The sequence below is a fragment of the Squalius cephalus genome (genome assembly GCF_949319135.1).
Source record: "Squalius cephalus genome assembly, chromosome: 1".
Classification (NCBI taxonomy): domain Eukaryota; kingdom Metazoa; phylum Chordata; class Actinopteri; order Cypriniformes; family Leuciscidae; genus Squalius; species Squalius cephalus.
The window spans coordinates 23,150,854-23,164,893 of NC_137122.1; the positions used below are offsets into that span (position 1 = coordinate 23,150,854).

General features: G+C 38.1%; 1 protein-coding gene across 1 annotated transcript; it reads right to left on the reverse strand.

Annotated features, from left to right (window-relative positions):
• Nucleotides 1–685: 685 nt before the first annotated feature.
• On the reverse strand, nucleotides 686–11,416 carry LOC307165188 (uncharacterized protein). The gene is made up of 5 exons (XM_079882571.1): nucleotides 11,306–11,416; nucleotides 4,399–4,977; nucleotides 4,178–4,213; nucleotides 3,879–3,977; nucleotides 686–1,712 (listed from the first exon to the last, which is right to left on the reverse strand). Exons 1-5 carry the CDS (start codon nucleotides 11,314–11,316, stop codon nucleotides 932–934), a joined length of 1,506 nt encoding a protein of 501 aa, XP_079738697.1. The 5' UTR covers nucleotides 11,317–11,416; the 3' UTR covers nucleotides 686–931.
• Nucleotides 11,417–14,040: the final 2,624 nt, after the last annotated feature.

Here is a 14,040-nt window from a genome sequence, read left to right on the forward strand (position 1 = left end):
AAAAAAAAAAATGTTTTCTGAAAATTTTAATCTGCGGCAGAAATTAGTCAAACACAGACCTCAAGAATCAGCGCATGAATCTCAACAATGGTGACAAACGAAAAGCTTCATGCCGCAATGCATGCTGGGAGTCATGGATGAGATTTGTATTATGGTGGCACCCAGCATGCATTGCGGCATGAAGCTTTTTGTTTGTCACCATTGTTGAGATTCATACGCTGATTCTTGATGTCTGTTTGATACCATAGTCTGTAAGGTTCTGTACAAACTGTGTATTTAAAATTAAATTTTAAGTTAATTGCAATATGCTAATCTGTTGATCTTTCATATATTAAACTCTTGCTGAGCTTAACAATCTTACATGTCCATGATGATAATATTATCATCTGAGCATATTTTTCTCACGATTATTTCTGCTGTTTCAAATGTGTTAAAATTCAAACATTTACAGCAATCAGAGAAAACTAATGTTAAAGAGTCAAGGGTCAAGAGCCCAAATAAAGCTGACACTAATCACGATTCTGGTGACTTTAAATGAAACATTCAATGAATCATCAACACCAAAACCTGTTAATTCTCAATAAGAGCTTCTGTAGAGTCTGACAGAAATAAAGTTAATCTGGTTATTAATAACAAGTGAAAGCAGCATTTGAAAAAGACATTGAAAAAGAGGCATGATATGATTGGCTGGAAAAAAACACCCGTTGATCTTTATTTTCTTTAGTTTTCATGAATTAAGATTTAATTTATTTATTTGAATGTATTGCTTTATTTATTTTAGAGCATTTTATGGGATACTATATAAAATATACCTATAATTTTTTTCATAAACACAAACTGCCCTCCACCCAGTGCTATTCTATCCAGTTACATTTTAACACACATTGTGTTAAAAATCTACACAACATGTGTCAAAATGCTATCTACACAGTCACATGTGTTGTTTTTTGACACATCTCTTTTTGCAGTGTACATCTAAGCCAATAAAGAGGGCATTTAGACCGATGAATCCAGCTCTAGCAGACTTTGAAAGAGCTAGTGGCGTCCCTTTTGCCAGCTGCCCAATGTCGGGAAGTTCTGCAGCCAGTTTGGGAATGTTTCGAGAACTTTGTGCCTCCTTTAGCCCGGTCTTGGTTGCAGTCGCAATCACCTCCTCAGTCTTGAGTATTTTAACAGCTGAAGCTCCATCTACCAGAGCATCAATGCGGTTGCCCAATGCTGCAGCACGAAGTACCAGTTTCCCATGTGTAATGATACCAAACTCATCAGGCCCCTCTACATGCTCCTGACTACTGGCCTGATCCAGACAGTTTAGAATATTCTCCACATCCTCCATATATTGATGGAAAATATTCTGGGTTTTTGTCCCATGCCACTGGCTGACTCCAAGTTCAGTGACGCCTGTGACCAAACTATTGGCCCCACTGGTCACCCCCAGACTGACACCTGCTATAGTGAGACCCAGTGACGCTCCTGCAGTGACGGGGGCCAGAGCAAGACCAGCAATGGACAAAGCACCCCCTACTATCCCAACTGAACTGCCAGCCACAGTGGAGATACTGGCTCCCTTCTTCATCTTGTCCAGCTGAACTGCACTCTCTTCCAGATCTGACAGGAACGCATCCATTCTAGAGTGACGCTGACTGAATAAACCAATGAAGTGCAGAGCGTATTCCTGAAAAATTAAAGCCAGCTTTGTGTGCTGGTCCATCCTAGACAATAATAAAAAATATATTATTTACAGCCGCCTTTCATGATGCATGAGTGTGAAGAATACATCAGATCATAAATATACCCACATAGCAACATTGTGTCGGCCCAGATCCGGCCCACATCTGGCACACGTGGAAAGATGATCTGGCCCACATGCAGCGTGGAATTACGGCACTTGAGTGGGCCGCTCCTGTTTGCCAGATCTGGGCCGCAAGCAGGCCATAGCAATGCCACATCTCAGCCAAGAGCAAATAAATAAACCAGAACTGGATCTTATCTGAACCACAAAGTCTGTGTATATTAAATATGAAGTCATCTCAGCCTTAATAAGCCTGTTAACAAGCAGAATCACTGAAGGAAAGAAGAGAACAGAAAAAGAGACGAGCAGAAACACAAGAACTAAAACTGACTTCAGTCACAGTCTTAGATGAAATCAACTGAAGAGAAAAGAAGACATTAAATATGTGAAGATCTCAGCAGAGGAGGATTAAACAACTCCACAAACAGCATTACCAGCTTCACTTATTACTAACCAGACTGACTTTATTTCTGGCAGACGTCTACACAAGTTTTATTGAGAATTAACAGAGTTTAACTCTAATGTGTTTCATTTGAAGTCACCATAACAGTGATTAGTGTTTCCATTAGTTGGGCTCTTAACTCTCATTAAATCTTTTGTCTTCTTTGGCTGCTGTGACAGTGTGTTTGTAAAACACATTTACAGCAGCAAAGAAAGCTAAAGTGAAATGAAATCAGTTGATTATGGTTACCTGTTGATGGTTTTATAATCATCATGAAATAGCCTGAATCACTGAGGTAATCTGAATCTAACAATTGTGTTGTACCATTAATATATTCTCATCACAAACCCTGCATTACTGCAGCGTGAGGTCCAGCAATATTATAACAGTCAGTTAGAAGATTTTAACAAACATGAGAATGAAAATTAAGTCCATGGTGACACACAGAGATATCAAAAATCAGCACATGAATCTCAACAAGGGTGACAATATTTTTTTTTTTTAGATAAACAGATTAATTCAGAACATCACTGAAAAGCTACTAAATGTCACAACAAAAACAACAGCAAAAAAAAATAAAAGCACATATTTAGAATTAAACAAAATAATAGGAGAATTCAGCTGCATAATTTATTCATGTTGCAATGCATGCTGGGAGCTTTGTACTATACTGGTACCCAGCATGCATTGCAGCAAGGTACTTTTGATTGTCACCATTGTTGAGATTCATACGTTGATTGTTGATGTCTGTGTGTGTCATGGAGTACTAATGTTTCATGCTCATGTTTGTTAAAGTCTTCTAACTGATTGTTATAATATTGCAAGACCTCACGCTGCAGTAACACAGGGTTTGTGATGTGAAGATATTAATGGAACAACATAATTGTTTGATTCCAAAGACATCAGTGAACTAGGTTTTTTAATGATGATTATAAAACCATCAACATGTAACCATCATCACCTGATCTCGTTTCACTTTAGCTTTCTTTGCTGCTGCAAATGTGTTTGACAAACACACTGTCACAGCAGCCAAAAAAGACTAAATATATAATGAGAGTTAAGAGCCCAACTAATGGAAACACTATTCACTGTTATGGTGACTTAAAATGAAACACAGAGTTAAACTCTGTTAATTCTCAATAAAACTTCTGTAGACATCTGACAGAAATAAAGTCAGTCTGGTTAGTAATAAGTGAAGCTGGTAATGCTGTTTGTGGAGTTGTTTAATCCTCCTCTGCTGAGATCTTCACAGATTTAATGTCTTCTTTTCTCTTCAGTTGATTTCATCTAAGGCTGTGTCTGAAGTCAGTTATAGATCTTGTGTTTCTGCTCGTCTCTTTTTTCTGTTCTCTTCTTTCTTTCAGTGATTCTTTTTGTTAACAGGCTTATTAAGGCTGAGATGACTCCATATTTAATATACACAGACTTTGTGGCTCAGATAAGGTCCAGTTCTGGTTTATTTCTTTGCTCTTGGCTGAGATGTGGCATTGCTATGGCCTGCTTGTGGCCCAGATCTGGCAAACAGGAGCGGCCCACTCAAGTGCCGTAATTCCACGCTGCATGTGGGCCAGATCATCTTTCCACGTGTGCCAGATGTGGGCCGGATCTGGGCCGACACAATGTTGCTATGTGGGTAGGTCTCACCTGATTTTGCATAACAGCTTCAAATGATCAAGCATTTTGTGCATGGAGTCCTCGCTGAAGTTCAAGCTGATCTTCAGTACAGGCTGAGCCTTCTTACGTCTGTAGAGAGTTTCAGCAGGATTAACAAAGACTTATATATTTTTACACAGGTAGCCTATATATTTTAGAGATTATCATAAAAGCAAATAAACTTTCAGAATTCAGATTGAATGATTCCACTTAGTTTGGCCTGTAGGTTATGATGAATAATGAAGATGTTAAATTAACCCCAATCTCACCCTAATATTTATAATACTTACCTATGAATATCTTTATACCACAAATCACTCTCGGATCTGTGAGGAAAAAAAAAAATGTAGAAAAAAATGTTAATTATTGATCTAATTATGGAATTAAGCCTTCGATTTAGTTGATTTAGTAAACACCACTGAGATTATTTTGATATGTGTGTATTATTAACGTGTATATAATAAAAATACTATCCTTGAACAATGAACATTGCATGAATGTCAGTACTAACTTTTTCTCCATTCTCTCACAAATCAGTTTTGTGATTCTTATGTATTTGTCTAATTGAAAGGACAGGACGTCCAAGTTACTGAGTGAAGGAAGGAAGAAGGTTTCTGCATTTCGTTTAAAGTGGATGAGGAGAGGAGAGGACATTCTTGCAGCTGTGATGACTGATCGCACACTTTCAGGACTCTCATCCTCAGGCAAGAAGCTCTGTCCAGTGAAGACAAACGGTGAGGTGACTGCGAGATTCTCCACTGCATCCAGGAAGACGTCAAGTTCCTCCAGCCCCTGAAGTGTGTTCTCCAGGACAGCACCCAGTACCTTCTCCAGCTCCTTATTTATGGACCCAGATTTTACACTATAATTCAGGTTCTCCCCCAATGCCGTAGCTTTATTATTTGAGCACATTAGATACTCAAACTTATGACTGACTTGGTCTGCTTGGTCCTTGATGTCTCTCATGATCTCCAGCTCTTTCTCTCTCTCAAGGGTCCATATTTGGTGTTTGTCACAGAAGCCCCTCACTGTCTGAATGTAGTTGAGTGTGTCCACTACATACTTCGACAGGAGCTCCTGTAATTGTTCCCTGCGTTATAGAATCAAAACAGAGCAATTTACGTTGTAACAATGATAATGCCTCTCTGAATAATCCGGAGTTCCTACCAAGTACTACAGACACAGCAAATTTCTGGCATTCAAATTTTATGATAGCTGTAGTGGCAATTTTCATTAAACAATCATCTCTGCATAAAAGACAGTCTGAAATCAAATGATCTTTAAAAAGTAATTTATTCTTCCCTTGCAAGGAAAAAGGCCCAGTTGACACGCACAGAGATAGACAGTATAGTCTGTGGTTTCAAGTGAGACAAGGAGAGAGAGGCAGAACACTCTACTTATACTGCTATTTTCCCAAGGTCTTCTGCTTACCCGTAGACGGATAAGAACCTTGCACAGTGATCTTACTCAGAGCTGAGCTTTAGGTTTAGTTCTGCTTGCAGCCTGCAAGCCCTAACTTGGATCCCCTTCGACCTTAGGGGTCAAGGGTCCCTTCCAAAACCAGGTCTCCCCCTCTCTGCCTGTCCCACAGCAGTTCACATCAATCATTATATTGTAGAATCAGCAGCACACCTAGAAGTTAATCATGTGTATGACAAGAAAATTAAAAATTCCCATCACAATAGCAATTAATTTTAAAGTGTGGCCATGCATGAAATTTCTAAACCTAATGTGGATTTGCTCAAATAAAAGCAGTCAGTCGAGAGTATAGCGTTCAGTGTAGTCATTTTCACACCAGTGTGTTGATCTTTTTGCGTGATGAAACGCATGATGCCTTGCATAAAATTGTATTATTTTATTCAAAAAGATACAGAATATAAATACTTATGATGTCAAAATATGTTCTCAGAACTGTACAATGATGTGGAAGTTAGAAGTTCCTCGAACCCTTCTGCTAGAGTGTGTATAGGAGGTGTCATTTCAAATTTGTTTACTATAAACCGTGGTACAAGACAGGGCTGCCCCTTGTCTCCTTTAATCTTTCTATAGAACCTCTAGCACAGTATATTCGTTACAGTATAACTATTTCTCCTATTCACATTGGCACTTCTCACAAAGTGTCATGTATGCAGATGATACATTAATCTATATGTCAGAGGTACAAAACTCTCTTCCCAACACTATTAGAGTATTAAATATGTTTGGTGCACTATCCAGTTTTAAAATTAATCTCTCTAAATCTGCCCTGATGTTAGTTAACAGGGATAGAAGTCAGTTAGTTTTACCTACTAATATTGCAATTACCAAAGAGGTCAAATATCTAGGGGTGTCAATTCAAACATCTGTCACAGCCATAACTAAATTAAACTACACCAGTGTGTTGAGGAAGGTTGGGGAGGATACAAAAATATGGTCTGCCCTTCCTGCATCTGTCCCGTCTCGCATAGCAGTAGTGAAAATGAACATTTTACCACGCATTAATTTCATCTCCTCTATGTTGCCACTATCTCCGCCGAAGGATTACTGGTCCAAGGTTGACTCGCTACTCACGAAATATATATGGAATGGGAGGCGACCACGTATTAAACGAACCACACTACAACATAACAAACTAGAAGGAGGCTGGGTACTTCCTAACTTTAGATACTATCACTGGCCATTTACCATGAGTCCAATGAAGCAGTGGTTGGATCCAAATTCTATATCACCATGGAAGACAATAGAACAAGACATAATTGCTCCCATTAGGCTTAAGGATTTTCTATTTTCTGGTCTCTCCATTAATCATTGTACATTGAGGTATGGCCCAGTACTGACATACATGCTTCAGACTATTAGACAAGTTGAGAGATTAGTGGGTTTTACATCAAAATGACATAAATCATCTCCTGTTTGGCGTAATAACAATTTATTGTCTGGAAATAAGCCATTCATTCAAGGTGTATGGGACGAGAAGGGGTCATTGGAGACTTGAATGGTGAAGACTCTTTACTAAACTTTAATGACTTGGTTTCACTCTATGGTATCCCTAGACACTCCTTATTCTTTTACTTCAGACTTAGGTCAGCTCTCAAAGCACATAAGGTTGTATGGGGCTCAGAGATGAAGGAGCATCCAGTGGTCAGTTGGATATATGTGGCCCCAAAAGTGTCGTCTCTTTTCTGTATGCCAGGCTTCTACCATATTTGTCTCCTAAGCCTATACACTGGGATGGGATCGTTCAATGGCACTCAGAGGTAGAGAAATAGACTGGGACGTAAGCTGGGATAACATATGTAGCTCCTCTCATAATCCTAACCATCAGTTTATTCATATGAAGTTTTCTCATAGGGCATATATTACTCCCAGAGTAAGACACTTAATTGGTCAAGCTCCACACCCATTTTGTGCTTTGTGCTCACAAAATACTTTGGGGACTTTTATGCATATAATGTGGGACTGCCCTAAGATTTATGATTTTTGGAATAAGGTGTTACAATCATTGTCTGATCTGATTGATATTCAGCTCCCTATGGACCCTGTTTTACACCTTCTCAATGATGACTCTAAACTTGACGGCATGAATGAAAGGTCTAGAAAAATTTGGTTAGCTGGTCTAACAGCAGCCAAGAAGATCATTATTCAAGTTTGGGTTCCACCCCACAACTTAGCCCATAAGCATGGGCTGAATACGTTCTTAGAGATTCTTTTTCTTGAACTTTCTTCTGCCAAGATCAACGGCGCTACACCTCGGACTATACAAACATGCAGCAATGGAATTACCAGAGTTCAAGACATTTTTACTGAAAGGACACTAAGTGACTGCTCTATAACACTGACTGTGCTACACTGATAGTTATGTTGTATCCCATGCGGTAGGGGTGGGAGGGTGGTGTAAGTATTGCTGTTGTATCTGTATTGTTACAATACCTCTTTTATATTGTTACCCTCTAATACAATAAAAATTGAGTAAAAAAAAAGAAAAAAAGAAAAAAGAAAAAAGTTCCTCGGCTGAACATGACTCAAGCTCCGGCACGAGATCCAGCGCCGTTACAGTGGAAACGGGACAACAGAGATGTCAGAGATAGAATAGAATAGCATAGTTCTAATAGGGGCTCATTGTAATGCAGTGTGACAACATGCCCCACCTGTGCATCCTGCTAATGTCTTCTGCTAGTTAGCGAAGTATTAAAGAACCATGTCAACTGTTAAAAAAACATATTGGGATTAAAATAATATCAGATTTGTCTAATTTAAAAAATAAACACCAAAAATAGAGATGAAAAATTAACATAAGTAAGAAATTGACTTTTGCTGGTTAAATAAATGTTCAGTGATATCTTCCAAAGATTTCTGTATTTTGGCGCAAGTTTTCCTCTACAACTAGCCCCGCGTTATGTTGTGCCCTGCTTTCCCCTACTGTAAAATATGATCAAAAATAAAGGAATTATCATGCAAGCCAAATACTCTTGTGGAGTATTTTAAAAAAGTTTAGAGGATTTACGTTAGACATTTACCTCTGTAAAAGTCTGTTAACTTTTGCTGCCAGAAAGAATTTACTGATGTCCTGGATCAGTGATAAGCCTCCCTCTATTAAAGGTTGGCATTCACTCATTAGACAGACTATTCCCCTGGAACTTTTGACATGTATTATCCACTCCACAACTATACTTTTAAAAGACAAATGGACATCATACCTCGATAGCATCAATGCCTCCATCAGTGATATTATGTGGTATGGTATGAGATAATAACGTCCCAGAAGTGTCACCTTCATTTATAGGCCAATAGCGCTTTTAAAAATATTTATTTATTTATTTATTTATGTACATTTATTAGAGGATCAACCCCATGAGATGAAACATCTCGTTTTCATGGGGGTCCTCAGGATCATGTCCAAACAACAAAAAACAGCAAAACAACAGAGTAGATACAATCAAATAAGACAAAAAAGTCATAACAATAATAAAATAATAATACAACAACAACAAAAAAAAAAAAAAAAAAAAAAAAAAAAAAAAAAAAAACAAATAAACACACGCACTCACACACTTTCACACGCACCACACGGACACACACGCCCGCCCGCACTCACACACACACAAGCTCTCACTATCCCCACCCATCACAGATAGACATTCATATACTGAATAAAAACATACATAACATGACAATATCAATGCTAAATCTGAAATGCTAGAAACATAGACAAATATTCTGAAGATGTGTTAACAAAGCAGTTCGGAACATAGGAAAAGAAGTAAGCGAACGAATGGATGCAGGAAGGCTGTTCCAGTCACGAGGGGCTCTAAAACAGAAAGCATATTTCCCAATTTCTCTCTTAACTCTAGGGACAGTAAAGAAGATCTGTTCGTTGTGACGAAGGCTATAATGTGAACTGTAAGGCACTAAATATTGTGATAAATAATATGGATATTGAAAGTAAATACATTTAAAAATGAGCTGAAGCCAATGATATTGTCTTCTGGCTGAGGGTGCAAGCCAGGACAGCTGTTCATACATCACACAATGATGTGTCCTATAGGGGCAGCGTAGAACAAAACGGCACAGGCTGTTGTATACCACATCAAGAGAGTGTAGACAAGAGGCAGTAGTGTTGGCATATATAATATCTGCATAGTCCAGAATAGGTAGCAACAACTGAGAGACTATCCTTTTCCTAACCTGAAAATTAAAGCAATCTATTGAATGATATAATGTTTTAAGACGAAAACTAAGTTTGTTGTTCAGCGCATGTACATGAGCTTTGAATGAAAGATCAGTTTCTAGCCAAACACCGAGATATTTAAATTTTTCGGTTGGTTGTAAAGGAGAAGAATCAAGAAAATGCAAATTAAGATTATTTCTATCTTTCTTCTGAAAAAGCATACAGTATGATTTTGATTTATTCAGCAGGAGTTTATTAAATGACAGCCACTGCTGTACAGAATCAAAGTCATGTTGTAAAGTATAATTTATGTCGGGAATATTTGGTTTGGAGCAATATATAATTGTATCATCTGCATAAAGATGAATGTCACATTCTGAACAACATTGTGGCAAGTCATTAATAAAAATGGAAAATAACAAAGGCCCAAGTGAAGAACCTTGGGGAATGCCTTTATCTACACCTGTAAAATTCGACTGACTGCCCCCGAAGGACACACACTGGCGGCGATGATGAAAATAAGAGTTAAACCACAGAAGAGATGAACGGGAAAGACCAAATGAATATAATTTATCCAAGAGCAGATAATGATCAACTAAATCAAATGCTTTTGTAAGATCTAGGAAAATGGCACCAGTACACATATTATTGTCGAAACTAGAAAAAATATCATTAGTAAATTTCAAAAGAGCAAAAATATAGATTGTTTCAAAGCAGCTTCACAGTGATATTAGGAAATTAAAGTAACAGAGATTGTTTAGGCTTTACAGCAGCTCTAGAATAAAGTTATTGTCCAGCTAAAGTTTGTTTTGATTGATTCACTTCCGTCTCAACGATCATTAGCTATTAACTTAGGGGCCGCTAACACGACACAGTTTTAACAGAAAACCCTTAATGCGATCCGGTCTGCTCATTCTCACAACAAAAGTGCCTGGTGGCTCGAGAAGGCAAACCATGAAATAGGTTCCAAGGTATAAGCCTTGAAAAATGTATAACACAGATTGTGTTATCGCTTCCGCGCAGCCACATGAACCGCAATTATCTCAACAACGTTTTATCTTTACAGAAGTAAAGGGGAAGGGAAGGAGGCCTTCACAGGGGGTACCTTCTGTAAAGATAAAATGTTGTCGAGAAAATTGCGGTGGACATGAGTTTGACTGGTGTACACACTGGATATGACACACTGGTGTGTGGATATTATGTGTAGCCTATTCTCCTCGTTTTTTTTAGAGCAATTGTAGCCTACAGTTTGATTTGCAGAGCAATGTTCTGTTGCTGTCATCTTATGTATATTTATGCATGAATATCCCCTTTTTTTGTGTGTCAGGTAATTTGTGTTTGTTATTATTTTGTAATTTGTTAAGAACATTATTACACTTAATCATTTAGCAGACGCTTTTATCCTAACTGACTTACAAATGAGGAGAGCAATAGAAGCAATCAAACCAACAATAGGGCAACAATATGCAAAAGTGTTGTGATGAGTCCCATAAGTCTAGCACAGTACACATAGCAGGTTTTTTGTTGTTTTTGTAGCTTTTTTAGATAGTTATATAGAATAGTAAGTGTTTGTTTTATTATGTGAATTTTTCTTATTAACTTTAATTTACATTAAAAATAGAAATTAAATTTGTTTACATTTTTCTCTCTGTTTGATCACATTCTGACATGACTTTTTGTTTTGGACGTTACTTTGTGTAATTACAGCCTAAAAAATATGGGGATAAAATATTTGCACTAATCTAAAGATAACAAATAATAAAGTACCCACCTGGTGTCCATCGTAGCCTATTTCTGAGTAGTCTGCTGATGGTTAGCTCTGGTGATGAAGCCCGTCAAACTGAGTGGAGAAGGCAAGAGGGAAATATTTTGTTTTTGCTCCAGGAGGTTTAAGTTTCATTTTCTCTTCTTCATTTTCTTTGCTCCGACCCTCAGCACAGAGGTTCTGAGTGTTCAAAAGAATTTTGTGTTATAGGGTGCATGGGTCAAAAACAAGGCCAGTATTGCAAAAAACAGATACCAATAATTTTTACTGTTAGAAGCATGCACTTGAACTCACATGCCTAAACAAAACTGATCTTTTCAATTATTTGAAAGAATAAAATAGGTAATTATACACTGTAAAAAAAAGTGTAATTTTACAGGTAATGGTCTCAACGTCTCAACGATCATTAGCTATTAACTTAGGGGCCGCTTACACGACACCGTTTTAACAGAAAACCCTTAAAGGGGTCATATAATGGTACATGCACTTTTACAAGTTGATTGTACTGAAATGTGTGTTGGCAGTGCCTGTACACAACCATCATATAATGATAAAATCCAGTGGTCTTTTTTTAATCTCCTTAAATTTTTTCCCCTGTCTCAAATCAAGCCGTTCGACCGTGTGATGTCACACGGTCGGACGCCCCTCCCACGATTGTTAATTGACAGCAGCGTTTCAACACAGACCCCACCCTCGCTCGTGAGCGAGCTGTCATCATAGTCCGCGTGGACATTTTTGATACTCACTGGAGCACTGTCTATGAGCAGAATGGCGTCTAAGTGATTGTGGTGTTCTGTTCTTGGGTGTAATAAGGAACACAGCAGTCATATTGATGTTCCTAAATCCGAACCGCTGAAGACGCAGTGGCTGAGTTTTGTTTTCGAAGGGAATATTCCCCACGATCAATTTCAATGCTTTCATGTTTGCGCGAATCATTTCTCACCAGACTGCTTTATAAACGAGGGTCAGTATAAAGCTGGTTTTGCTAAGAAGCTGCTCCTGAAAAAAGGATCTATTCGTGTTCCTGCTGCAACTCCAGAAGAAGAAGTGAGTGTAACGTTTTATTAACCTTTATATTAATCTTTATATTAATCTTTGCAAATCGCTTGCACGCTTCATGATGAATGCGGCTAAGGTTTACACTCAGGGTACATTACGGCATGTTTTCTATGTACAACATTCTCAATATAATTCATAATCCCAAGTTTATAATGAACAACGCGTTATGGTTATTGTGTTATTATAAACTGTGTGCGCACAGTGCGCACACTGAGTGGCGGGGTGAGCAAAGCTCATTATCATTTAAAGACACATGCACTTAAATGGCGTGCTGAAAACAGAGCCGTTTTTGACCAGGTAAAATTAGTGTTTTCTTACAATACTAATGAGAATTTTTAATGAAAGTGTATTATAAACTTTTCATTTAGACCCTAAAGAATCATAATAACTTGTACAAAAATGACATTATATGACCCCTTTAATGTGATCCAGCCCACTCATTCACACAACAAAAGTGCCTGGTGGCTCGAGAAGGCAAACCATGAAATAGGTTCCAAGGTACAAGCCTTGAAAAATGTATAACACAGAATGTTTTATCGCTTCCGCACAGCCACATGAACCGCAATTATCTCAACAACGTTTTATCTTTACAGAAGTAAAGGGGAAGGGAAGGAGGCATTCACAGGGGGGGAAGGAGGCCTTCACAGGGGAGAGCCCCCTGTGAAGGCCTCCTTCCCCCCCTATGAATGCCTCCTTCCCATTGATCAATTATCCCATTGATAAAAACATTGATGTATTCAGTCATCCATAAACATTATTAGATCGGTCGGCTTGACGTTGATGACAAGATCCATAATTCTTAGCAAATGTTGCGTCATCAAACTATGCCTTTGTTATTGTAAGAGGTTAGCGACCCCTAGCGGTAGTGCTGTAGTAAATACTTTTGCACCGTTCCCGGAGGTACAGCTCGCCACACATACGTGGGAGACCGAAACATTGCAGAATGGATTAAATTGGCCAATTAGTCATTAATTATTTATCATTGGCCGTAAATAAAATGAAGAGTTTGATTCTAAAACGTGATAAACGTGATACATTTTTCAAAAAAACTGAGTACCTGTAAAAATCAGTATTGTAGGGTTGGTATTGAAATCTTACTTGAAATGCGATATCCGCCGTGTTATTTTGTCATGTTTTCTCCCTTTCTTTCAAAACCGATACAAACGCCAGTCTCCTTTCTCTGCAGAATGCGATAAATCCGCTCAACCAATCACAGCGAAACATATTCCACGCATTGTAAACAGTAACGGCGGCGCTTTGAATACACCCGGCATCCTACACAGCAAAAACTCCAGTGTTAAATTAACACTCCTGGGAGTGTATATGAGTCCACACTCAAGAGTGTAAAGTGTTAAAATATGAGTGTTAAATTAACACTCAAGAGTGTTAAAGTTAATGAGCTAATTAAGTGATTAATTTAGTAATGATTGATCATTATTGAAGACACCTGATGTTAACAAGCCGAATCACTGAAGGAGAAAATCACAAATTGTAAGCCACCGTTATGGTGATGGGTGTTTGCTTTAGTCGGGCTCTTGACCCTTATACATTTACTTTAGATTTTGTTTGGCTGTTGTATCTTATAACTGCCAGATGAACAAAGAAAAAAAGTGATCTGATGGTGTTGGTTATATTATGACAATCATCATTTGAAAATGATCACTGAACTCATTAAGATCCTT